The sequence below is a fragment of the Neopelma chrysocephalum genome, unplaced genomic scaffold, assembly GCF_003984885.1.
Source record: "Neopelma chrysocephalum unplaced genomic scaffold, ASM398488v2 Primary Assembly neopelma1_121, whole genome shotgun sequence".
Lineage (NCBI taxonomy): Eukaryota > Metazoa > Chordata > Aves > Passeriformes > Pipridae > Neopelma > Neopelma chrysocephalum.
In genome coordinates this window covers 500,346-527,461 of record NW_020897783.1, presented here as the reverse complement: position 1 = coordinate 527,461, position 27,116 = coordinate 500,346, and the positions used below count along the sequence as shown (strand labels likewise).

General features: G+C 43.6%; 2 protein-coding genes across 2 annotated transcripts in view; both read left to right on the top strand.

Moving 5' to 3' along the window:
- The window catches only part of LOC113974486 (uncharacterized protein F13E9.13, mitochondrial-like), a 37,152-nt gene extending 32,360 nt beyond the window's left edge, over nucleotides 1-4,792 (top strand). Inside the window, exon 8 of the mRNA XM_027697645.1 lies at nucleotides 4,553-4,792. Coding sequence (XP_027553446.1) covers nucleotides 4,553-4,575 — 23 coding nt within the window. The 3' untranslated portion in view covers nucleotides 4,576-4,792. The remainder of the gene's footprint in view (nucleotides 1-4,552) is intronic.
- Nucleotides 4,793-8,281: 3,489 nt separating this feature from the next.
- On the top strand, nucleotides 8,282-18,715 carry CUNH19orf12 (chromosome unknown C19orf12 homolog). The gene is made up of 3 exons (XM_027697646.1): nucleotides 8,282-8,379; nucleotides 14,867-15,043; nucleotides 17,255-18,715. The coding sequence occupies exons 2-3, from the start codon at nucleotides 14,884-14,886 to the stop codon at nucleotides 17,518-17,520; spliced, it is 426 nt and encodes a 141-aa protein (XP_027553447.1). The 5' UTR covers nucleotides 8,282-8,379; nucleotides 14,867-14,883; the 3' UTR covers nucleotides 17,521-18,715.
- Nucleotides 18,716-27,116: the final 8,401 nt, after the last annotated feature.

Sequence of the window (27,116 nt, the reverse complement as noted above, 5' to 3'; positions counted from 1 at the left end):
ATGAGTTCACCTGGCTTGCAATCTACAACGTTTGACATATTTAACAACAGATCGTGGGGAAAAGCAGCCCAGAGTTATGTGAGAAGAGAGGAGAATGCTTATTGGGTTCCCATTTGAACTGGAGAGAGCAACCAGATGTAAATACAAGCACTGGGGAGGAAACACACAGATAGACTTCAAAGGTCAGAAACCCAAATGATCATTTACTGTCTTATAGCCAGAACACTAAAATTCTACATATTAAATTCCCCTTTTGCAGAATGTTAGGTCACTTGGTTTTTCAGGTGATGGTTCCTGTATTTGGTTTTCAGTAGCCCACAGGCTTCATATAATCCTGCAGAGGGATGTGCACCGTGCACCTTCCTAACATTTAAGGCTACCGTGCCCTCACTTTTTCTTGGATTTGTGTATTTTGGTCATTTGATTTCTTTTGAATTGTCTGAACACACAGAATGTCAAGGGTTCTGAATTGGCTGCTGTTGACCCCATGATGGGGTGAGACGAGAAAGCAGTTTCGAGGAGGGCTCTGAGACAGTGTAATTACATAGTCAAGAAGGAAGGCAAATATTTATCAGAGGTGAAATCAAATTGGTGATGTGTGGATAACACTGAAAGAAAGCGAAAGCAATATGAGCATCAGAGAATAGTACAGAATAATGGAATTGTAAGTTGTGGTGGCTGAAGGTAACCCTCACATGAGTTCTCAAAGAGAGGCAGAGGATTCATCAGAGAAACACAAGTTAAGTGTCCTGTGTCCTGACCTGCCAGTGTGTGACAGCTGTACTGAGCATCCTCTGTGGACTCTGCTGAGCACTTGGGCAGCTCGTGGCAGTTCTGTATGGCTGGAGAGGAAATGTTGTTTTCTGTGTGTGCTTAACCTGCAAAGAACTAAGGTATCCCAGAAAAAGCAGGTTTGGCCAGCAGAGAGGCAGTGCTGAGGCTGTTACATTCAGAAAGGGCCATGAAACCCAGACAAGTACAAGGCAGCTGATACCAGTACCCTTGTCCAGCTTGCAGCTCCAGCTTGGATCAACTGGGGGATCTGATCCCATATCTCTGTTTTATGTACAGAGCATTCCTTGTCTATGCAAGGCAAAGCTGAAGATGGGGTCCTGCTTTCTGGCTCTCTCACGCATGAGAAACCTGTAATACTTTGGGGAAAGACAAGTTTCCTCTCAGACCTCTGCATTTCACTCTTGTCAGGTAATCCAAACAATAATGGAAATGAGCACTTTGTTTTATGTAAATAAAAACAAAAAGTTTGCAATAATTTATGGTATTTATTTAAATGACATGCAAATTACTTTGTGAAACTTAGGGGGGAAAGCAGCACAACTGAAACAGCACAATTGTTTCCAAGAACATTCATTTCAAATCCACATACAATATTTCATTCATGCTTAATTATTTCCCCAATGCTAGTCTAAGCATTACTAGTTTCCTTTGTCTTTTTGCTTTTGCATGCAGCATGATTAGCAAAACTGCTTGTGCTCTACCAACTCCTGCACATATGGGGTTTAGCCTCATTGTTCAAGGGGTGGAGCAACAAGCAATATGAACACTCATGCTGCCAAATTTGGCACACGTGAGCCCTCCAAAGCATACAGATATCGCCCCTTTCATTTAAATCCCTGTCTATATTTTGCATTGCTACCATAATGGCAACTCCATTGTCTGGGTGTATTATTTGAAGCAGCTTTTCTCCCATTGTTTGTGCACTGTAATCCTTGAGGTTTCTGTAGTCATCGTGAGCAGCTTACGTGAGAGAAATCACTTAGCTCGCTCAGATCACTCTCTCTGAACCTGCTGGCAAAGGAACGGGCCACAGCTAAAGCATGAGACCTGTGATCTTCCTGAAGAAAATCTCTTCAGTAGATTTTATAATTTCTTGCTCTTATGGGACTCTGTTCTTGGGTGTGGATTCAGGGTTCTCTTTTGTCCCCTGTGGGTTTTTCTATGAGGCCTGATGGGAATATAGGCTGAAAAAAAGAGTAATAGTGCTGGCTGTGGAGGTGTAACTTAACAACATGTTACACACGTTTCAAATACTAGCAGAGACACGGCTACTGTTTGACAGGAATTAAAGACAGTTGTTTATTCTGACTGCAGCAAAATCTTGGCCTTTTATCCTTCCATGGTATAGCTGGATTGGCACATCCTGCTGTGAGTCTTTCCAACAGACTTTTGAGAAATTAATGCTTGTCGGCTTAGGGCAGAATGAAGAATCCCCTGGAACTTATCATAGAAAAAGGGCTGCCCAGTTCTTTTCCTTTCTAGCATTCAGTCATCTGCTTGGGCAGTGTGCTCCACTCCAGTAGAAGCATTTACCTCTTCTGATTACGTATATGCATACTGTTGTAGGTAAAGTCATTTGCCATTAGCTGTTCTGTATAAATTACGCCCATTACTGGGTTTGAATGCACATCATTTTACTCCTGACTCAGTCATTTGTAACATTTTTAAGGCAGTGGTTCCCAAAATGAGAGCTGCAGAAAGCCAGCAAAGGTCCCCTTTGTAGTTAGCAAAGAATTTCCAGTTCTTTTTGTTTCCAAAGTCTACATCATGTTATAGAACAACTATAAATATAGTATAAACACTGTCCTGCTCTTCATTTGGCTTAGCTCTTCAGAGAACCCTGTTGCAGCCACATAGGCATTATGCGATCCCAGATGGTGACACCTTTGTGGTTGCACATGATGCTGAGAGGTGACCCAGGAGACAATACTAAAATATAAACTGTGTAAGTCTGAAAATCTCATTGTAGCACATTTGAGTATTTGCAGTGACTTCTGGAAGCTTTGAGTCTGGCCCATCATTGTAGATGGGATCACTTTTTTCATCTTCCTGCCTCCAGCTTACCATATGAGAAAAAATCAGGCAATGCAAACTGTACAGGCTTGCCTCTTCCACCCCACTCCCTGTCTGACTGTCAGCTCCTCTCCTGCCTGCCACATTATCAGAACTCAGACCCAGGAATGCTGGAGAGAATTGGTCTATGTACCTAGAAGAACAGGAAACTCTATCTAAGACCTTTGTAAAATTTGGGCACTCATTCAGCACCCATGGAGTGGGTGTAAGGTTGGAAGTGAAGTCAGCCAATGACCCTTGATTTTGATGGGACTGAAATCAGCTTCTTTGTGCTTACTTTGCATTTCCAAAGAGATGTGTTTGGGGCCAGAATTACACGTAGCTGAACATTTACTATTCTCAGACAAGCACCAGTACACATTATGGTACATGTTTCTCACGCCACTGAATAGTACCAAGCATGGAAATGTATCATTGATGTTATTCCAGACACCTTCAAATGTCATCCATCCTTGATACTAAAATGCTTTGTTCCTTAACTGAATTTACAACAGACATTTTAGATCTGATTTTGACATTTGTCTGCTTTATGGATGCCCTTTAATTAGAGGTTTGAAGAAACCTCAGATGCACTTTTCTTCGATACATTCTGCAAAAGAGTGGCTATAGGAGATTGTAGTGTTTTTTTTTTTTAGCTCCTCTCTGGAAACCTTGCAGGTGTTTTGTGTTGCTATTTTTTTAGCCAGGATTTTATTTCCACTTCAGTGTTTATATATGCTATAATATATAAACATGTAAGCTAATTTCAGGACACTGATTTTACATTCAGAATTGCTGTAGCTTTTTGTTCTGAAAAGGTCACAAAATGACTACTCTGTACCAGTAAACACAATTAGTGAATTAGGCTGCCGAGGAAGTAAAAAAACAGAATAAAAGAGTCTAAAGAAGCAGGAGATAGGTTATACCATTTGCAGGTAAGGTTATGCCTTAAGTACCTTTAATAGCTTGCTTGGATAGCTCTAGCTGGCAATGTGTGCTCCATTCCAAAGCACCAGCCTATATTTCTGGATCATCTTTCAAGACTGAGATGATATAAGGCAATTAATAGTGTTTTGTGACCTTCTGCACCAGTAGTCCATCTTTTTGGCATTGAAACTGATTTTGCCCAACTTGGCATTTTATCACCTAGGACTGCACGGGGAGATCAGAGAGACACCTTTTACAGCAGCAGTGGAATGATTTAGTTCAGTCAAACTGTTCTTCAAATTCACCATTTCCTACAAGCTGATGAGGCAAACCTCTTCTTTGCTTAATGTCACATAAGGTACATTGAAAGGCTGTGAAGAGGCAGATGTTCTATAGCTTCACTTCATATGCAAAAACCTGTTATATTCTTTATTTGCATTCAATTAGAAGTCAGACCCTGATGAATATCTAATGTAGGAAATGGGGAAAAGATTTGCCATCAAGCATATGCTTTGCTTGTAGTGGGTCTCAGTAACCTGCTATTGTGTCTTCCTGCAGTGATTTGGTCATTTCTGCTGCATTATTTACACCTTCGAGCTCAGAGGTGAAGAGTGTTAATAGGTGACAATTAGAGCTTTGTTCCTGCTTTTAGAAATGTTGCCTTTTTTCGTTCCTTTTAAACAGCCGTTCTGCAGTTGCAAAATTTCCTTACTAAGTGGCTCTGTTTAAGAGTTTAAATGCTGCATTACTTTTGTATTCATTTTCTTTTCTGATGCAGTTCTGCCTCGTTTGATCTTGTGAAGGCTCGCCATTTTCCTGGCAATCCAGAGTATAATACGAGGAACTCAGAAGTTACAAAACTGTTGTGTTGTCAGGAAGGAAAAGGTTCAAATTATCACTATAATATGAAGCAGACCTTCCAGAACAGCTGCTGTTTTGGCTGTGGCTCTGTAAGAGCACACATACCAGGGCATTACAGCACCAAGGGAGAGATGGAGCTTGTCTGGAGCCCTGGACATCAGAAGGATGTAAGCAAAACAGCTTTTCATCACTGCAGCAGAGGGTTTCCCAGATTTCAGAAATATCATGCCCTTCTAAACTCAGATGTGATCAGAAACCTGCTTTGCTACGTCTTCCGTTCCTTTCTTCTCTGTGGACCACTCCCACGACATGTTCTGGAGAACATATGACATTTCTTCCTTTTCCCTCTTTTCTCCTTGCTTTGATCTAACACTGTAAATTAAACCATCCTCGCCCATATCCAAGCAATGCATTGATACCAAAGGGAAACCTCAAGGGTATTTTTAGGTGCTTTGCAAACTTAGGCAAATGGATCAATATTACTTAAAGTGTGCCCCAAGTTTGGAATGGCTTTTGTCCTGCCATTGTGATTAAAAAAAAAAAAACCAAGATTTTAAGAAAAATAAAGTGTAACTAAGTGAAGCAATGAAACTAAGTCTGTCACAGTTGCCTAATCCTCCTGGTTTCTCTGTGAATCTCTAGCACAGAAGAAGATTTAGAGAAACAGCTTCTTTCTGTCCAACAAGATTAAGTGACTCATCTTAAAAAAAAGAATCTGTCATGGTTTCCTGTGAAGGTAATAGGTATTTCAGATAATTGGATCAGGTGTTTCTGGCCAGTTCCTTTAGACTGAGCCTGCTTCTCATAGGCGTTTTCTTGAGATGTTGTAATGAGCAAACTGAAAGCCAGAATGAATCATTGTTTTGGTAGCAACAGCCCATCTCCAGCTGAAATCCTTTGTGGTGCCCCTTGGCCTATCTCTTAGTATGTCAAAAGCTGTGAAAAATATGCAGTGAATGCAGCACACTGAGGACAGGCTGAATGGGCCTGCAGTTATTTTGGGTTCTGCTGTATGTTAGGGAAGGACTTGACAGAAACCTGCCAAGTGGTTCATCAGACCAGAATGCCAGTGCAGCATTGCTGTGGTTGATTTCTGATGCCTGCCTTTGACAGATGATTTTGGGGGATGAAAGGGAATGTGTTTTTTTCTCTTGTTTTTTAAAAGCATGGAGTTCCTAGTAACCTGAACAGGAAAAATATGTAAAACATCCTGATACAGGAAATTAAATAGTGAATCAGTGCTGATAAAAGGGATGTAGGAAGAGCAATGACATCTAGTACTTAAAAGAGCCCAGCACGCTGCAGTGAATACAGAATCACAGAATGGTGTCATCTGGTCCAACTTCCCTGCCCAGGCAGTGTCATCCCAGAGCACATACATGGCACAGGATTGTGTCCAGACAGTTCTTGACTATCCCCAATGAAGGAGACTCCACACCCTCTCTGGACAATCACTTCCAGTGCTCAGTCACTGCACAGGAAAGAAGGTCTTTCTCATGTTCAGGTGGAACTTCCTGGGCATCAGTTCCTACCGTTGCCTCTTGTCCCATTGCTGGGCACCCCCGAGCAGAGCCTGGTCCATCCTCTTGGCACCCTCCCTTTACATATTTCTACACATTGGTGAGGTCCCCTCTCAGCTGTGTCTTCTCAAGGCTGAACAGGCCCAGCTCCCTCAGCCTTTTCTCATAAGAGAGATGATCCAGTCCCTTAATATACAGAGAATACAGTGAGAGATTGACAGGATCTGATTTGGAGCAGGACCACCTTGAACTGCTCTCACTCCACCAGCTCCTGGAGTTAAAAAGCATGTGAACATCTATCTCAGGTACTGATTACTTGTGAAAGGTGCATGTTGAGGTGTGAAAATACACTGTGGAAGAAGTGACAGATCCAGGCATAATACACAGATATCCGGAGATACACGGAGCAGAGCTGTCCCTGCTGGCATTCAGGTGAGGAGGTGCGGGCTTTCCTGAGGTTGCAGGTGAGGAGATGCTCCCGAGGAGTGGGAAGCCGCCAGGTGGAGCCGCCGGGCAGCACATTCCCGTTGACTTAACCGAGTCAGAGTTTGTGTAGCGTGATTTATGTATATCCTTAAAGGATACACTTTCCATTGTTATCTTATATTTTCATTTTAGTAACTTTTATCATATTGAAAAATAGACCTAATAAATACCTGCTGATGTAGCTCTAAAACCCGTGTTTATTTTTAACTGGAGTAGTCAAGTAATGATTCAGTTTTGGAATAGAGTGATAAAAATTCCCTCCTTTGCTGGTTGGCAAACTTCATTGCTTTTAATATTACCCCTTGGAAGGCTGCTTGCAGCTGGAATTTGGGGTGTTACTTTTTAAAATATTTGTGGCATTTAGGTTCTTTGTTCATTTTAGGAATTACATTTGCCTTTTACATCCAAATCGTAAAAATCAAGAGCACCAGTAGACCTGTAACATTTTGAGTTGTTACACAGAGAGTTATTTTATGTGATCGTATAAAGCATGGGGAGGTTAAGGAGTCCCCAGTGCAGCCACAGGAAAGGGACAAAAATTTTTTGTGAGTTGTATTTCTCCTTCATTTCCTCATCCTGCTTTTTTGTCTTTTCAACATGAAACACAGGGGAGATGGTTTACTTTAAATCAGAAACGATTTCATAATGAAGGCTTAGTTTACAAAACCAAAACCCTCTGTTAATAATCCATTCTTGGGGAAATGGCAGCATTTTTAACATTAGGCAGTAATTTTTCCAAGATTGTACTGGTATTACGAACCAGTGTGATATTTCAGGAGCCATATGTGGCACAGCTGTTGTAATGCTTGTTTGATTACTCGTGGTGCTCTATCAGGCTGGCACGCTGCACTGTACCGAGCTGGTGACTGAAACAAACCCGGGTGAAAAGCATGCGAAAATATTCTGAGATTAAATTCTCAGAGCAGGGCCAGGGATGTCCTAACAGCCCCTCTCTTCCTCGTCCTGTATCCCAGCTCAGCTGGGATTGGGATGTGCTGTTCCACAACCAGCTTCCTAAAATCATAGAATGGTTTGGGTTGGAAGGGGACCTTGAAGATCATCTCATTCCAATCCCCTGCCATGGACAGGGACACCTTCCACTAGACCAGGTTGCTCCAAGCTCCGTCCAGCCTGGCCTTGGACACTTCCAGGAATGGGGCAGCCACAGCTTCTCTGGGAAACCTGTGCCAGGGCTTCACCACCCTCACAGGGAAGAATTTCTTCCTAATATCTAATCTAAACCTACTCTCTGTCAGTGTGAAGGCATTCCCCCTTGTCCTGTCACTATGCGCTCTTGTTAATAGTCTCTCCCCATCTTTCAGGTAGGCTCCCTCCGGGCACTGGAAGGCCGCGATTAGGTCACCCCTAAACCGTCTCAACAATCCCGATCCTCCCAGCCTTTCCTCGCGGGAGAGGCGCTCCATCCCTCTGAGCACCGCGGTGCCGTCCCCTGCCCCGTGACAGTGTCACACCCGCACGGGGCCGCGTGCTGTGTCCCCGGAGGCGCCGCCGGACCCGGCAGCGGGAGGAGGCGGCGGCTCCACAGCCCGGTGCCCGCGGAGCAGGCGCGGAGGGGCCGGGATTGCTGCCCGGGCCCGGCACAGCCGAGCCGAGCCGATCTCAGCCGAGCCGAGCCCAGCGCGGGCAGGGCCGGCGGCTGCGCTCGGGGCCGCCCCTCCTCCGGCGCCGCCGCAGTGTCGTGCCCGGCCGGGCCCGGAGCCGGGCGCTGCCGGCGGAGGTAGGCGGGGGAAGGAGGATGGAGGGGAGGAGGAGGTAGAGGAGGGAAGGGCCGCGGCGGACGGAGCGGAGCCCGAGCGGGCCCCACCGTGTCCGCTCCGCTCCTCGGGCAGCCCCGGCCCGGCCCGCGGGGTTCGCGTGTGCGGCCCCGGGGAGGGCCCGGCGAGGCCGCCGGGGCTGCGGGGAGCGGGGCCGCGGAGCCGCTCCAGCCCCTGGGACCGCCCCTGGAGCCGGGGGCATCCCTTGGATACGGGATAGGACCCTTAAAGACGTTCAGACCCCACCGAACGCCCCCTTGGCTTCGGGGAACCATCAGGGTCGGGAGGCAGCCCAGCCCGACCCGCCGGCCGCGGGCAGGGTCACCCGGAGCAGGGGACCCAGGAACGCCCCCAGGTGGGTTTGGGTGTGTTTTAGAGGAACTTCGGTGGGTTTTGAAGGAACTGTGATGGGTTTTGAGTGAACTCCTGATTTCTCTTCCTCTCCGCCCCCCCAAGTCACGTTTAGGCCGGAGTGTCTCTTCAGCAATAGTAGACCTGGAATGGGGCACTGTAGGAAAATAAGTAAAAAATTAGCTGTAATGTAATTAAATTTCGTCTGTTTGAAAGGGCTCATAATTACATTTTATGCTCAGCCTGTTTTAGTCATAACGTTTTTAATAAATTTTGAAACATTCAGAACACGTTGATTAATTTTAATGAGGTGAAGTTTTATATTTTTTAGCAGTGAGTCAGGGAAAACATCTTTAATTTTCAGGCTCAGTTTAGATTTTGAAGATACCGGTGCAGTGTGCTGCACCAAGAACCTCTACAGGGGAACAGCTCTGCTATTTGTGTTTTCTTAGTGTCAGCTCTCTTTTCTTTCTTAACTATAAGTCTGATCGTTGGCTCCAGTATCAGCTAGCTGATGGAAGTGGCCTGTAACTTTGTTGGACGCTGCCTTCAAAATGGAGAAACTGGCTAGGAAATGGAAAAAAAAATCACTCTTAAGTTATAAATTAGAAAGACATTGAATAGGTCTATAAAAATTCAGGGGTAGAAGGAGTTATGACCAGTCTTTCACAGATACTTTGAAATTTAGCAGACCAGGTAAGGTGGATATCCCAAGTGCCTAGACAGGTTAGGTGGCAAATTTCCTTTTATATCAGTGGAATGACATAGTTGCCACTGAATATTTACCTGCATTTTTAGGCATCCAGGAGCCTTGTACAATGAGCTTCTGTGTTCCTAGAAGTAGTTTGTTCATCTAATGAGTAAATTTGTTGCCTCTTGTGTTAAATAAACCACTTAAATGCTTTGATAAATTTACATGCTTTGATAAATACACAGAAGAAGTAAGCAATGCTCTTAGGGTCACAGTTCTTACAAAACAATATTGAAATGCTCTTTTATGCATTTCAATTGAATTCAGATTGTCTAGCAAATACAAGAGTTTTTTACCCTCTCCTAATATAATTGAAATTAAAAAAATTAACATCTGAATAAACGTATAGTCAGCAACATAATTATATTATTATACAGTAAATATTTGTAGATGTAGTGAATCCTCATGCTTGGGAAAGAAGAGTACCAAAAGCTGAGATAAGAATGGCGATCAGCATGTTTTAATCTTTACTCCACTAAGTAGGAGTAAACCCTTCTTAGCAAAATAACTGAAAATTACAAATGCAGAGCAGGTTTAAAACTGGTGTATTGAAACCAAGTTTTACTGACTGCTGATGCCAGTCATGATTTAAATCAGACAGACCACCTGCTTTGCAGATATCAAGTACTAGACCAGGCTCTAAAGGTGGGATTTCCAGAAAGTGATGATTTAGGAGCACAGGTGCTCCTCAAGCCAACAGTATGTGTATGGACCAGTGATGAGACAGTCCTCATTTGCAGATGGGAATATGTTGATTCCTTGTCTGTCCACCTGCTCTTATTGAAATAATTAATGAACTTCTGGCCTGGTCAATCATCAGGTCACATCTCTGTGCCCACTGTTGTTTGTGAAGTCGTGTTCTTTAGTCTGCCTCAGTTGTTGAGTACTTTGTGTTTGGTTTTGCTCCAGTGCTGTTCTGATGTTCCTTATAAGAAGTTGCACTGCAGATAGAGCTGTTGCTGTACAATTGAGATAAGAAATTGTCCTATGTAATCTCCTGGACACATGGGCTTGCATAAATGTTGGCTGAGGCCTTGAAGTGAAACAGTTTGAAGATCTACACAGAGCACTTGTATGCTTTCTAGCACTTGTGTGGAGATTCTCACCTCACATCCTTGCTTATCACCAAATGGTGTCCACCACAATAAAGATAGCTCCAGGTAAGAGGACTTAGTCCTATGTCCTCATTGCTTGTTAGGTTTGGAATTTGTTGTGTGGGTGTTTTTTTGTGCCGTGCACATTGCAGAGAGTTTACTGAAGAGTTTACTCAGTTAACTCAGTAAGAGGCTGTAAGGAGCAGTGAGGGCAGCTGGGTGGTGGGCCAGGCTGTGTTAGAATATCTCCTGTGGGGACATTTGGTGTTCATTTTTCTATAAGTGGGACAGTGAGCCCAAGGATTAAAAGTGCTTTTGCTTGTCTAAAGTCATCACTCTGTGAAGGGGGAAGTAGGGTGATGAGATGGGAGTGTAAAATTGAGAAGAGCTGAAATGAGATTCACACCACAGGGTAATCTGGGGACCCTCTTTAATTATTTGCATTAGCAGGACTTTGAGTGGGTTGGGTACAATGTTGTTATTTTAATTCTTCATATGGCATTTTTCTTCTTAAGAAAACCTGTTGATTGTAGGTTCAAAGTTGAGATACAAACACATAATATTACCATTCCCTTTGGATAGGAAGAGCAGGATCATTGCTCACTTTGATCCCCCATCCTTGGGGTGAAAGAGAGAGCATCATCTAATTTAGTCAGAGAGAAGTAGAGAGTCTAATACCTTGGATGAGTATTTGGGGAGACCACAAATACTCATGGAATGCAGTAGAACAACAAAGGAAGGTCAGTTAAACAACAAATCTTGATTTCTCAATGGCTTCATGTTCCAAAACTCTTGGGTTTGGTTTTGGTTCTTTCTCAAAGTGCTGAAGATTCTCAGTGCCATGTAAAGTCAGTAGGAGCTGTGGGGACTCAGCACCTCTGAAAGCTGGGCACAGTCTTAAGGATGTTGTTGACATTTCTATTTCTCCAATAGAGCAAATCCAGTATTTCACAGTCCTGGTGTTTCTTAACATCTGGGTGAATTCCGTAGTGAAGAATTTGGTAATAGGATCAAATTGCACTTTTGTTTACTTGTCAGTTACACAGTCAGAGTCTATAAATATTTTTGGCTATCATCGGATTCTACCTCTGACACACAAAACTTAGAGCTCCATTTGTTCTATTCTGTCTGTTACTGTATTGTCAAAATATCCTGCTTTGATGGCCTGCAGTGTATGATTAAAAAAGTACTGCTCACTGAAAATTGCCTGATTGAGCACCTTGATTCTTCACTGGAACCTGAAATTTTCTCAGAAATTTGTAATGGTATGACTTTGATGTTGATCCAGTCGTCTGTGTCTGTGCTGAATGTAGGAATCTGGGATTACTTTACATGTTGTAATACGTGGTTTTTGTTTCAGTGGCTCCCACTAGTGCTCTGTATGTACAGTTTAAAAAAGACAACTTGTATGTGCTGTGCATCAGCTACTGTATTCACTAAGATTCACTGCAGGACTTAAAATATAGTGAATATGCTAAGAGATCATAGAAATACTTGTAAGAATTGAGAGAAAATGAATGCTGCTTGTAATGTCTTTGAGAGTTTTGAGTGTTCTGCTTACATTCAGAATTAAGCAGGAACGGCTTTTCTATGCCAAGAACTTTATTCAGTCAAGCCAGAAAAACCCAAATAAATATTAATTTTGCGAGTGGAAATTTCCTTCAGGGAAGTTGTGAGGGGAGTAAAACTCTAAAATAATTTACTATGGAAAGGCTACTTACAGTTGTTTGAGTTCCAGCATGTTTCTGCTTTACCTTAATAGGCAGTTATGAATTCGTGTGTTTGCCACGCTTTGTACACCACCAGATAGCAGTGTGAATTCTGTTTTTATTACAGTCTGGGTTTTTTCACCTTTAAACCACTTTGAAACTGGTCATAAAAGGGTGTTTTATATTCAGAGGAACCCCAGGGTAGAGCTGATCGCGCTTGCAATGCCACGTCAGTGTAAGGTCAGCGTAAGGACACGTCCTGGTGTTGGCCATGTGGAGGATGGAGTAATGCAGGTTGTTTTCTATGGGCAGCCAGCTTTGGCCTGCTGCAGGAACCTGGGGCTTCAGCTTCGGGTGTCTCTGCTCACAAAACACCATTTCACATCTATTACAGTTAGATTGGTTTAGGAAACTGTGGAATTCCATCAGTTTGACTGGGGGAAAGCAGATGATATCACTCTGAGAGAGAGCTGTGTGTGTTGTCAGCTTTCCAACTTGTCTTGTCCTGACCATGCTGCAGAGCCTTCATGCTGCAGAGCTTCATGTGAGACATTTGCTGGATTTGGCCCAAAGAGGAGATGCAAATTCATTTCAGCACATTGGATTAGTCCTAGGGCATGCTAAGGAGGTGCAGGACAGGCACGATTCAGCTTCTGTCTCGCTGAGGGGAGGAAGTGAATCCTGCAGCACTTCAGGCTGCCTGGTGCTGATGAGAAGGTTACTCTTGAGTGTCAAACTGCTCACCCTTTGTAGGAAGATAAAGACAAACACTTAATCGTCTCATTTGCCATCATTCCCAGGCAGCGTGAGCTGTACCAGTTGTATATTTGGTGGGTTTTTTTTTCCCCTACTGCTTTAGGTCAGACAGAGCAGCCGTTATTTTATTACTCTGAGCTTGCATCACATTGAATGAGATGATGTGTAACTCTGGAAGCAGAGCGTGTGGCTCTGCTGTCTCTAACCAGCACACACTGCCATGCTGATCCACTGCTGTGTCATCAGCCTGCCAAAAACCCAAAAGCAACGGTGGTAAAATGATGACACTTGGATGTTTTCTTTAGACTGGCATGAAGATGAATGAAGTAGTGAGAGAAATCAACTATTTGATGAATTTCCTACTGTGCCTCTTTGCCGCTGTGGAGCATAAGCAGTCCCTTCCCAAACCCCAGACTTTTGTTTAGTGTCAGCAGCGCTTGGATACTGCAGGGACATGGATGATTTGCAGTCAGCCATTTTACTGCAAAAGAAAGCTTCCGCTGTCACAGTAGTTAATTTTTAATATGAAAAATGGTTTGATAGCACTCCACTTTCACTTTGCACTGAGATCTATTCAAGAAAGACTTGAAGACAGGTTGGCATGGGCTGAGAATGTATTGAACATGCTCTGGGATAAGAGGTGTTCTAGGGGCTGAAAATCAAATGCTCATCGATTCTATAGTGCTGACATTACATGTACAACAAGAAATCTGCTGCTTGTGTATATGTGATTATATTTTTAATCCTATCGAATACTTTTTTTTTTTATCCCTGCAAGCTCTTTCCTCATTTGGTGTGCAGGATGGGAGGTATTTGCTAAATGAGCAGCAGCAGCAAGTGAATGGAGTGGAAAAGTTTTGGTCTCAGAGGGGTCACTCTCAGGGACAGGTCTCTGCTCCATGTTCAGGGCGTGTCTCAGTGTGTAACAGGGCTGGGGTCCCGTGTCTCTGCCTCCTCGTACATGAGAGTTGTCTGGTGTGTCTGCTCTGAGTCCTGACTGCTGTACATATACACCCCTGCATTTCTGATGGCCTGTCTCCAGAGCATTTTTTCCCAGTCCCAGGTTTTTCCTCTGACTCCTGAAATCTGTTCCCTTCCTCAGGCTCTTTGGTTGCTACATAGAGCCTACCACCTTCAGAAATCAGCATGGAAGTGTTTAAGCCTGTAACAAAACAGGGAGAAGAACTGGTATGTGAAAACAACCAACTGATTTGTGGCAAGAATTAGGACAGGGAGAAAATACCTGACAGATTCGTCATTTACAATCTGCTAGTTGTGGTAGAGTGAGGCTCTGCTTTGTCTTTTTCCTGGAGTGGTGTGTGATGCTGAACACACATGGGAGTTGCTCAAGGCAAAAGCAATGTACTGTAGAATTAGGTACTACATACTGTAGAATCTCTGAATTTCTCAAGTTAGTTCCACTGGTTAGAGCATGGTGCTAATAACACCCTAGCCTGTGAGTTCAATCCCTCTATGGGCCATTCACTTAAGAGCTGGACTTTATAGTCCTTGTGGGTCCATTCCAACTCAGAATATTCTGTGAAATTTCTGTGAAACCATTTTTTTGTGGTCTGCTCTGAGGTCTCATTTGCAGTTTCAGCTGTTTGCCAGTAGGGTTAGTTTTCCAAGAAGTGAAAGAGAAAGCAGTTTTGCACGCAGTATTTTCTGTGTGTCTGTCCTTTTTGTCTTACAGACTCACGAACAGTGGTTTTATTCCTAAAATTCATTTATCAACCAGACTTAATCTCTGTTGCAGTGATCAAAAGATAACTTAAAACGTTCTTTCCAGGATCTTAACTTGCCAAGATGCCCATCCCTGTTGATGATGTGATGCAGCTGCTCTGCCACGTCTCTGAGGCGAGGGGGATGAAAGCTGCTGTCAAACACTCTGGTCGGGGAGCACTGCTGGCAGGTGCCACAGCCTTTCTTGGGGGTCTGGTGGGAGGTCCCCCTGGAATCGCTGTAGGTAAGTGTGTTTTGCTTTGGGAACAAGAGGGTGGTTAAATCCCTGGACGGAGAAACTAGGAAGTCTGTGTAGTAGGTGTAAGTTGAAGGAAAAGGGCATTCTGTGTTGAGACTTCGTGCCTTGGTGGGAAGAGGAGAGGGGTGAGGCAGGGAGGAAGGAGCACAGAGATGATGGCAGCAGTCAGGGGGATGTTGGTACCTGGTGGCACAGAAGAATGAAAATTGGGGTGTGGAGTGAGGTGAGTAAGCATTCTTAGCCTTAGCATGAGACAGGATCATCTTCCGAGTGATCTTATTACAAATTATTTTTATTTCTTTATTTTAAAAGTTCCTGCTATTAATTTCTTGGTGAACTTTTTTTTTTGTCCTCTGGGATTCATTATTCCCTGTCACTTTGGTTTTTTTTCCTGGCATGGAAAATTACAGGAAATATAGTCTAATAGTAAAGAGCTATCTCTCCTCTATAACTCTTGAATTAAGAGTTGTTTATTTTAAAAGCTGCCTTGCCACTGAAGTCCTGTCAGCCCGGGTCCTTGAGTGCTCCTTACTCCTGCAAGCAGTTCCAGCAATGTCACAGGCTTATTGGTATTGGAGTGAATTGCAATATTCCTGTGTGAGGGTTAGCAAGGTTGAGTTACAAAAAAATAAGGAAATAATATGTGAGGAGTGATAACAGAAAATGCAAAGTGAAGTTATGTATTTACTCCTATTACAAGTACAAAGCTTAATTAATAGCCAAAATAGTGTTTTGACAAACGTGACTGAAGCTATCAGGAACAAAGAAGGGAAATTAAGCTTTTGTAAGAGATTTGTAAGCTTAAAATCAGAAGTAAAGATAATAATGTGATAATGTAAGTGGTCTCATTCTTGAGTGAGGTGATGAGAAACACTGAAGTTATTCTTGGATGTGTTTTCTCTTAAGTGTTTGTTTAGGCCTTCATAATGTCTCCCAGTCCCAAGTATATATAAACAACCCTGAGCACTTAGGACAGTTAGAGAAACATTTGCAGTCAGGTCATTTTCACTTACACAAACAGCCTGGATGGCTGTGGGACTGGGTAGCAGGCATTGTACTTCTTGCTGCCTTGCATCAGGAAATAGAGGATGAGTTACCTTCCATCTGCAACAGTAAATGGAAGTACTTGCAGCAATCCTGCTTTCTAAGAACTGCTTGCTCTGAGAAGAATGGGTTGTGGGTGTGTTGCCTGGGGGGGAAAAGTGGGATCATATAACAAATCTTGTGCCAATGGATGTGGAGCTTAGACATCAATACTTCTAGTGCCTTTTGCATTAAGTGCCCCTAAATCAGGTATTGATGTTCTCATAAAAGTCCCTTGAAGATGAATTCAGCCATCGTAGGCTTTCAAGTATTTCTGTGGTATCACGGGAAAAATTGCCAACTGAGTAAAAGCTGCAAATTACAGAATTTTTGTCTAATGAAAAAGTGCATCCCTATGAGTGCATAAATGACTTTTTAGGAGCAGTTGTGGGGGGTGGCAGTTTTGGAAGCAGGGTGGGTTCCGACACCTCTCCATGGTGAGGGTTCTCCTTTCCAGCAGGGTGTGTGCTCTGGGCAGCAGTGTCAGTCGTGTGAGTTGCTGTGGTGCAGGTCAGACTGGCGTCAGAGAACAGAGTGTAGGACTGCCAGGCTGCTTTCTCAGCAGCAGCCACAGTCAGGGCAGCTGTAGAGGATCCCTCTGCTGTTACCTTGATGACCTGGAACCCTCTACTTACCCCAAGCATGTCTTGTCCAGCTGCTGTGGGTGGGACGTGGGTTTGGTACCTGAAAGCATGAATGTGTCCAGTGGTTTAGTCTCTGAGCACCTTCAGGGCTGGGCTTCACGGGAGTATGAGGCTGCAATGTGTGACTAAAGAAGCAGAAAGCTTGGATCAGTCTGGCAATCTCTAGTAAGAGTAGTGTTAATGACAGTTGTTGGTCTGGTGTTTTCCTTGGGCGTGGTTTTATTTAGTAGTAGAGCTTATCCTAAAGAGACCAGTGTCCTTGTGTTTCTGATTTCTAGCTTGAAGCTATTAGCATTGATTGTGTAAAGAGTTTCTTTGTGATTACTGTGAATGTAAAGTGCTTTAGAAATCCTTCTTGGTGCTTTGAATATCGTGTATAAACCTAGTTAAAGAAGACACATTGTTGATGAAGGCTGTGGATGGGATTTCATTTAAATGGTAAAGACTAACAACTCTCTGTCTTTTCTAGGTGGAGCATTTGGTGGATTGCTTGGTGCCTGGATGACTTCTGGACAGTTCAAACCAGTCCCTCAGATTTTATTGGAATTGCCTCCTACTGAGCAGCAGAAACTCTATGATGAAGCTGTTGATGTTATCAGGCACTTAGACTGGACGGATGTTGTTCAGCTGACTGCTCTGGTCATGGGCAATGCTGGGCTGCAGCAGAAGCTCACAGCGGTGCTGGTCAATTATCTCTCCAAAGAGCTGAGAGCACAGATAGAGTACGGAGAATGAACCTTTCCAGAGCAGGCCTTTTACACTCTAGTGGATTTTACTGGCAGTTGTGATTCTGCAACACAGCAATTATTAGTTAGCAGTACCAATTATAAATATAGGCAGATCAAAATATTGTTTGGGTGTTGGGTTTTGGCGTTTGGGATTTTTTTATTATTTTTATTTTATGTGGATTTTTAAGGATAGTGTTAGATTGAAGCATTAACCTGACACCGACTCGCTATGTAATTTTGAATTACTCTGCACTAGGACTAATTCAAATCGCTGAAGGGAATTACATTTCTCTTATGTTAATGTAACACTAGTGAAAATTTTCAAAGTCATTGTGTTTTATTTAGGAAATTTATTTCTGTTTGTGTAAGTGCTTTATTTTTTTTCTGTGAATGACAATAAGGTGCCAAAGTAGCTAGGGCACTTCAAAGGATTTTACCTACTGTTTCAGTCCTGCCAAGGGAAATTATAAGAAAATGTGTTCTTCTACTGTGAACTCAGACTCAGTCCTTACTTTGTTGTTTGTCACGTTTTTATTGTAATTCTTGAGTTATTTATTTCTTTATGTAAGAAGTGAAGCAAATGCCTAAACAGATTTCAAGCAACAGGAAAACAAACTGTGAACAATTTCAATTCAGTTTTCAGTTTCATTTTCACCAAGTTCCTGGTGCCCTAGAATGGGAAGGCATGGCAAGAATATTCTTTTTAAAAAATGGGGAGCTGAATCTGCTGGTTTTACATTAGCCCCAGCATCAGGATTGTCATTTCAGCATTGGTTTCTTGACTGAATCTGAACAGCTGGTCCTCTGTTTTCATTAAAATATTCATAAGAAACATCACAGTGATCTGTGTTTTGTGTTAAATGCAATGAACTCTTTAAGAATTAAACCAGGCTTGTACTGGGCAGCCAGCAGTTGGCAGCAGTGGTGGTGGTGGGGTGGAGGGATGTGCCAGCTGCAGTTATTACTGTAAGCATCAAATGCCATGTTGCTGAATGTCCCAGCCAGTTGTTCACATTTGGTTTCAAGGCACTTGTAAAATAAGTTTCGAAGTAGAAAATTGTGCAGGTGTGCCTTCTTTTTATGTAAAAACAAGTGAAACTGCTCTGATAGTTCATTTTTTGCCTAAAATAAAGGTCTAGCTCTCTGTGTGTGGTGAGGTTTCTAGAAGTTGAGGTTTAAATGATAAAGCTTTGAACTCAGAAGTTGCTGTTGTATACATTTGATTAATTGACTTCTGCAGGTACCATTTGCCATTGATAAATTCAGTGGAGTGCAGAGCAGTGATTGCTCTCAGCATTTGATAACACTTTTTCAGTGATGTGAAAGAGGAAGATTTGATCATCTGAGGAAGAGACCAGCTGCACAAGAATGTCTTAATATCCATCTGTTGCTGTTCTTTGGTAAAGACATGGCTGTCCACCCTTGCATCCCTTGGGCACTCCTAACCTTGTCACAGCTTCATAATGCCAAGTCTGAAATCAGTTTTCAGTTTCATTAACAGATTACACACACTGCAGCTTTTTAAATATTTTACGAACTTTGCCTATCCATTTTAGAATGCTATTTTTATGACTGGAATTACTTCTCTTTGCAATTTTCTGGTTATGTCACAAGTTAAATTAGTATTTCCAAAATAACACACTGCTAACAGTGGAAATGATTGAATAATCCAGTGGGATGGAACTTGCCATCTTATGCTCAGCTGTTCAAACCCAGAATGAAAGGAGCTGACATCTGAGTGTAGAGCAGGCCATAGGAAAGATGGGGCTTCCAGTTCATCTATGATAGTATTTAGTATTTAAAGAGATCATTACAAGTTTCAGAGTAGTTCAGACATCAATATCATGACCTTCATTTTACAGGTATTCATAAATTTGGGCCCAAACATAAGCAGTGAGTTGATTTTTATCACTTGTATCAGTGTGGATGGAGCTTGTGATCGTGTGAGTCTCAGCCTTTGCTCTCCTTTGTTATTCTGTTTCTTAGAGTACTCCTTGAAACGCTTTTTATTACCCCCACAGAAATTATAAACTGGCAAAAACTACAATCTTTTAGCCTTTGCTGTGGTATAAAGTGGGCATGTGCCATATGGATACCAAGAGAAATCATGTCCATGTCGTTGCTAATCTAGTTTATGTCAAACCCCACTGCTGCTGAGCTCCCAAGAAGCTTTAGACTCCATGCCACAGAGTAGCATGATCTCAGTCATTATATTAAATTTAACTTCTAGAGTTTTTCAGATGACTGAAGTAGAATCAGAAAAAATTGATGGGATTCTGTTTGTTTTCTGTATCATTATTTAACAGGTTTGATGCTCTTGAAACTTCTCGGAAGGTGGCAGGTTTTCAAAGTGGTGGCAATAGGTTTGGAGCTTGGTATGAGACGCATTTTACTGCTGGCAGTAGAAGAGGAGAAATGAGTTCAAGTGTTCATCTCAAGTGAGTTTGAACGTATGAGAATTAGGAAATAACCACTTTTGATTGCAGAGACCCTGATACTTAACTACACATGGAGAACGGGCATGGCACCCCACAGTGGTTTTGTTGGTTGTGTCTTAGTAGTTTATGACAATTCATGTTGCTGAATGCTGCAGAAAGATCAAATTGTACCTTTACTGCTCTGTCTACAGCCCTGTCTACCGTATCAAGGTCACCATGATATTTGGTGTGTACCCTTATGTGGGGATTTGGGCAAGTTAAAAGAACCCTTCAGCAGATTTGATCATCTGAGGAAGAGACCAGCTGCACAAGAATGTTTTAATATCCATCTGTTGCTTTTCTTTGGTAAAGACATGGCTGTCCACCCTTGCATCCCTTGTTGGTGCTGGAAACAGCCACAGGCAGGGGTTGGCATCTTCTGAAATCCATTCCAGCTGTACAACGTTCAGGCTGAGTGTAAGGCACAGCTATTGCCAAGGAAACAAGGTAACAGTGCCAGCAGTTTTGGGAAGCAGCTGAAAGAGTCACTATGGGGAGATGTACATATTTATATAAAGAAACCATCTGTGATGCTGGTTATTAACCTGGTTTGGTTGTAGATGTGACAGAAAACCAAGCTAGGTTTTTACTGGCAGATGGTGTATTTTTAGTTTACAATTCCTTTTTTTCTATGTGTTTTTTTTTTAAGCTTTCTGATTTCAAAATAGAAAGCAACACAAAATGTTATGTTAGCAAAGAGAGGGAATATATATTTTTAAAAGGCAATCCTGAATTCAAATATAGATTAGTAATTGAGATGTGCCATCTAGTGGCAATTAGATTATTTCTTAAACTCAGCCTTTCAAGGCTGCCTCAGTATATGGATAAACAGTTACCTTTTCCATGAAAAGTAAAATTAAGTTCTTTATTTACTCTTACTCTGTCAAATTCCTGGCTTTAGTGAATTTGCATTAGACTACAAATATCAGCCCAGCTACAGACTAGACTAGAATTTATATGCATTCCCTGCTGAAGTTGTTTTCTTGGTCATAATCATATGTGAGCTATGACAGCACAAATATTTACTGCAGCTGCATGTCACGTTTAATTATAGAGAGAAAATACACAATCGGGCAGAGGAGGGTGGTTTACTTTTTGATTACTGGAGGACAAGTGGATTTTGAGAGCTGAACAGCAGCCAGTTTGCAAAGATGGACTGACCACAGTAGAACTGGCAAGCCAGAGAGGAGTTTGTTTCTTGGAGGGCTGCATTTCCTTGTTCAGTTCTATCACCTTCGAGTCTGCACCTGCAGCAGCTCTGCCTGGGTCCATACAACCTCTGGAGTGGCCCAGGTGTAACTGCTGCTCACCTGGATCCTGCAGGGCTGAGGAAATCCCATCTTTTGCTAGTCACTGTCAGAACACAGACTTCCTAAAGGTCCCATTCCCAATGCATGGCAGGGGTTCCCCAGCTTGATCCTCTGGAGGAGCATGAGAACTGCAGCAGAGGCCTTGAACAATGTGAAAAAGACATTAAACTGTTAGAGATCATCCAAAGGAGGACCACGAGGATGGGGAAGGACCTGGAGAGGAAGCCTATGAGGAGTACATATGAGGCTGAGGGCACTTGGTCTGTTCAGCCTGGAGAAGAGGTGACAGGGGAGTCCTCATTGTGGTCTTCAGCATCCTCACAAGGGGAAGCAGAGGGGCAGGTACCGATCTTTTCACTCGTGACCAGTGACAGGACTTGAGGAAATGGATGGAGCTGAGCCAGGGGAGGTTTAGGTTGGATATCAGGAAAAAGTTTTTCACGCAGAGGGTGGTTGGGCGCTGAACAGGCTCCCCACGGCAGTGGTCACAGCACCAAGCCTGACAGAGCTCCAGAAAGCATTTGGACAACGCTTTCAGGCTCATGGTGTGGCTCTTGTGGTGTCCTGTGCAGGGCCAGGAGTTGGATGATGATCCTGATGGGTCCCTTCCAACTCAGCATACTCTATGGCTCCATAGAGAACAGTGCTAGTGTGGCACACATCTCCCTGCTTAGTTAGATACTACAGTTCTCATTAGCTGGAGGTTTCACAGGGTTGTGGTGAGATCCTGTATTGACCCCCTGCCTCCAGAGTGCACAAGAGCTCTGGAAGCAGTCCTGAGATCCCATTAACTGTCTCATGCTGAGTGTGATGCAGGCAGTGAGAACCTCACCAACATCAGTGATCTGCCCAAAAGGTGAGCAGGCAGAGCTGCTGTGAACCTCAGAGCTGAGGTTCTGCAGAGTGAAATATGCTCCTGGAAAGGAAGGTCTGGTGGCTGAGCCTGTTTACGTTGTATTTGTCACATCATCTCTCACCTTGTACTCCAGTATGAAAAGTAACAGGGATTAGTATTCCATGGGCAGTTTTTCCAAAGACAGCCTCTGTTCTTCCAGGGCTGCACACCCACACCTATGGAGGAGCTTTGCTGGAGAAGAACGTCCCTAAAGGAGACAGTCTCCATCTCTCTCAGGGCTCCCGAGGGCTGCTGGCAGGAGGGGGTGCTGTGCAACCATCTGTGCAGGGCACACACCTCTGTCCTCGCTTGCCAGGGGCAGCCAGAGGCTGAGGCTCCTCTGCAGGCTGCTGTCCCCTGCCTGTCCTGCTGCTCTGAAGTTCAGGCAGGGTGGGAGAGCTGCTTTGCTGCCTGACTATGGGCGGTTTGTTTAAGGAAACCAGAAGCTCTCCTGCAGCAGTAGTTTGCTGGGTGTCTTTGGACAGTCACCCAGCTTCCCCATCAGCTGCTTTTGTGTGAGCTGGTGAGGGCAATGCCCAGCTGGTGATGGGGGGCTGTCTGAGGTGGTGGCTGCTGACTGATGGTGACACTGGGGTGTGATACTACCAGCATTTTGTTATTATTTGATTCTTTCTCACTGTATCATTTAAGATGATTCTGGCAGTGTGGTGTGCTGTACTGTCCACTGTAGCCTGATCCCAGGCCACTGTGCCCTGGCAGAACTGCTTTCCCCTCTCATAGGTCACAACTTATAGCTCCTGCCATATGTGGTTCAGTGTGTGGGGCACAGATGGGGTGGAACAGCTGTTGTCACCTGCTCCCAGTGACACTCCTGTCTGTAGGGAGGAAACCTTGTGTTTTAGAGCACTCAGGTGGGCCAGGATAGCTGCTCTTTTGAAGCAAAATTCTGTTTAGCACACACAGCATAAAGGTACCGAGACCCAGTGTGTCCACATTTCTTTCAGATGACACCTCTTCGATGATTGCAACCCAGCCTTTTGGTGATCAGTCTTTTCTCACTTTGGTTGGTTTATAGGAGATTAGGGTTACAAAACTCACTGCAAGATCTTCCGGAAGGGGTAGAGGATTGTAATAGTCATAGTTATTAAACAAATTGATTTTGCACAGCCATACTCTCATGGCATACCTGCTCAAATGTTCAGGCCAGGATTGACTGTGCATGGAGGACAAGTCAAATCCTCATTCATCTCCTGGGTTCTTCTTGATTGTCAATGATCAGCTAACTTTTTGGGCAAATCTTTTACATCCTACTGCTATTGCCTTCCTGTTAATCTTCTGTCAGCCACTTAGGTTGATGGGCTGACAGAAGGAGGACTGGCACATGTGGTTTGCTGAAACCTCCACCACTGTCCTGCTGTCAGTGTGGGGTCTTGTTCGGGAGCCCCTGTGCTGTGTTCTCACCAGTGTGGGGCCTCCAGGGCTGGATAGCAGGCATGCATTCTCCATTTGATGGAATGGCATCCCTCCTTGTCCAGAGAGGCCTCTCTGTTAATTGTTTTCTGGTGCTTTCACATACACATGCTTCCAGCCATACATCATTTATTGCAATATTAATATTTCTGTTAAAAGCTGCAGGTTCATGTGGAGATTAAATTTTGCAGCAGCTCCAGCAGTGCTCACTAGTGAAATCCAGGCCCAGGGGTTTGATCCTGTGTAGCTGCAGTGGTAGGACCTGCTGAGCTCAGTCTTCATCAGCAGTTTAGCAGCACTTGTGCAGCCACAGGATGTAAAAGCCATGCATTTTTTCCCCCAAGTAAAAGCTCTTACAGAGAAAGCAATAACTTCTTAGGCTGTCATTGCTTGATCAGCTGATGTATAACTCCAGACTAATTGAATAGCAGACTTTCAGCTGGGTTAGAAAGCTTTTAAAAAACCAAAGGCCTTTGCATTACAGTGAACTAAAGCTATTAGCCCCTAATTAAAACATGAGGTTTCATCTCTACCTTTCTAGAGATCACAGAAATCTATGTATTTTTCAGGCTGTAAGCCAGAAATCAAACATTCATCATGTAATTGCAGTAAGTGTGTGCTAATACTTCTCATTAAGTGTGATTTATGAATTCCAGAAGAGCCTACGAGGTAAATATATAAAATTATTCTGAAGTCTGCAAAAATGAAGGTATTCATTTCTTTGGATGACTGTTCAGCAGGAAGGATTTAATGTGAGCATTACAGCTTTCAACATTCAGTAAAGACACTGCATTTGGACACCTGTACCTCTGCAATTCCCTCTGTGTCACTGCTGATCTTTCACCCAGGATTACCCTTCATCTGTCAGCAGGGAAAGAAGTGTAGCTTCAAGGCAAGCCCATTTTGCTGGGCCTCAGAAGAGGTATCACCTTCTCTTGCTCTGCTGCTTGTTTGCTGAGTGACCTTGAGTAACTTCCCATCTAGATCCTGAATGCTTTTTTCTGTTAAACATTTTGTAACCTATCACTAGGAAATGGTGTGTTACAGAAATGTGATAGCACTGCTATACAGCTGTCCATTCTCTGATCCTGCTGTCAGGACATAAGCATCAGAGAAGGAATGTAATAAGTGTTAGTAAAGGTTCACAGCAGCTGGGACAAAGAGGAAACTGCCAAGTTCTGAAATGTAACTACATTCTTTGTGGCAGGGGAATGAAAAATCTACACTGGTGTTCGACCTTAACTAATTAGACCCTGCACAGGAGTGTCTAACAGGGTGAAAATGTTTTGTATTCCTTATTTCCTTGTCAGCCTCAGTGAGCAGGAGTGATTTAGGGTGAAATTAAATCTTTCCTGTGCTCTGACATGCTCTGCCATGGAGTTGAGCATTCTCAGATTACCTTATACACATCATCTGAAGACAGAATGAAAGGTTTGTTGTTTCTGTATCAGTCAGTGAGATATGATGAATAATCTTTGTAATTTGGGGTCATTATAACAAAATAAAAGCTTTGACAGTCTTATTTTTACCTTGCCCTACTGCAGCTCCCTGAGCAGCTTGTTGTTCTGAGATGTTAAGGCAAAATAATCAGAGAATCAGAGTCAAAATCAGCTCCTGAACATTTACAGAGATCTGAAAGTTTCCAGTGAGAGAGATCATGGAGCCAGGGCAGGTGTGTGTTTAGCCTAAACTACTTCCCCAAGCCCTGACATTCCCTCACAGCTGGAGGAGATCCATGTCTCCCTACAAAGTGTCTTAGCCAGTGGGTAAAGCCTATCCTGGGTGCAGAAATGTAGGTAGGCTCATTCCTCTGACATTTGTATAGATTTTCAACATGATTTTTTGTTCTCACCCAGGTAACTGTGTCAGTAGATAGTTCCTGTAGATTTCTGCCCTCTCCCCAGTTCTTCTTAATACTAATGGAAGGTTTTTGCAGGGAAAGACCCCAGGGCAGCTCTGACTTTTGACTGCCACCTGCATTTGCTCAAACCTTTCTGACTCTAAGAATCCTACTCTTCCAGGCTGAAAATGAGGGGGCCATCTCCCTTGCTTCTACCTTGCTCTTCCAGGTAAATTTGAAGCCCTACATAACTAGATTTTCAAAATCCTAACTTAAAGGCTTGCTCCCTCTTAGGACAAGGATACAAAAGATGCAACAATTTAATATTTGGGCTTGGGAGAGATGGAGTGCAAGAACAAATGCTTTGGTACTCAAGAAAGCAGGGAACAGAGCAAACAGTTCAGCAAGTACTAAGTGGAAGCAGAATACTTGCTGGAGCATTGGGAGGAATCAGCTGCCTGCTCTGTGCCTGTCTGTGAGCCAGAGTTCATGCAGCAGCCTCTTGACCAAACTGCAGTTTATTAATTGCTAATACAGGAACAAAGTCAGTAATAAAAGGCTAACCAGGGTGCTGGCGAGGCAGGCTCCTGGATCTGATGTTGCTGGTTTCCATAAAAGGGGCTTGCATGCCTTTTCCCAGCCATTCTCTCCAGGAATCTGTGTATAAAAATATTTGTTCCATAACCGCAGCGCGCAGCCTCCCCTCGCCTGGCAGCCGCCTGCATACTTGAGGCTTTCTGCCGTCTCTGAAGTTTAACTCTGCAGGAGCCTGTGCTGACCCTGAGCCTAATCCTAATTTCGGGCTTTCATATCCCCAGCCCGGCCCCGTGGGACCGGTGCTGCTGACAATGGCAGCAGCACATCCCCGGTGAGTATAGGGCGAAGATTAGCCTTCACATTGTGCCACTAATGATAAGTAGACCGGAGGATAATAAGGAGCACTCTTGTAGTGCTTTACGTCTTCAAAGTGCTCTGCTGCCTACTAACTAATTAAGCTGCCTTGTGAAAAAGGTATGTGTTTCTGTTGCGTGTAATGTAACTGTGCTGTATTGTTATGCAATAAACCAAAATTGGATGGTGTCTTCAGATAACAAACAGGAAATCAATTAACCAACTACTGGCTGCTCACATCCCCACAACTGAGCCAGCTTCAAAGCTGCCCCGTGTCTTTCGGTTGGCCTTGGTGCATCTTTGGGAGCCTCAGATATTCATGGAAAACAGCAGCTGCAGACACCCTCATGAGCCTGCAGTCAGTGGGTATTCGTAAATGCCACCAGAAGAAAGAAAACTCTGATTATACAGTGCTGAGCTCTGAGCGACCTATTTTCTCTCAGGAAAGATTTTGAGGTCAGTGGGCAGATTTCTGACAATACAAGCTCAGTGCTCAGCAGTGGGTCAGAAGACAATGGGAAGGTTAGGACAGATGGGAAAGGAAACCAAGAAGATAGTGAATGTAGTTAGGTCAGTGAATAAATCCAGGTAGCGGCCACATCTTGAATAGTCTGTGCAATCTGCTTGATCCACTCAGGTTACTCCTTTTGGAGCCAAAAAGGGCATTGCAGAGCTAGGAAAGATACAGAGAAGGATAACACAGAATGAGAGGGCACTTGTGTAAAGAAAGATGTGCTGATTTAAACTGTTTCACCTGGA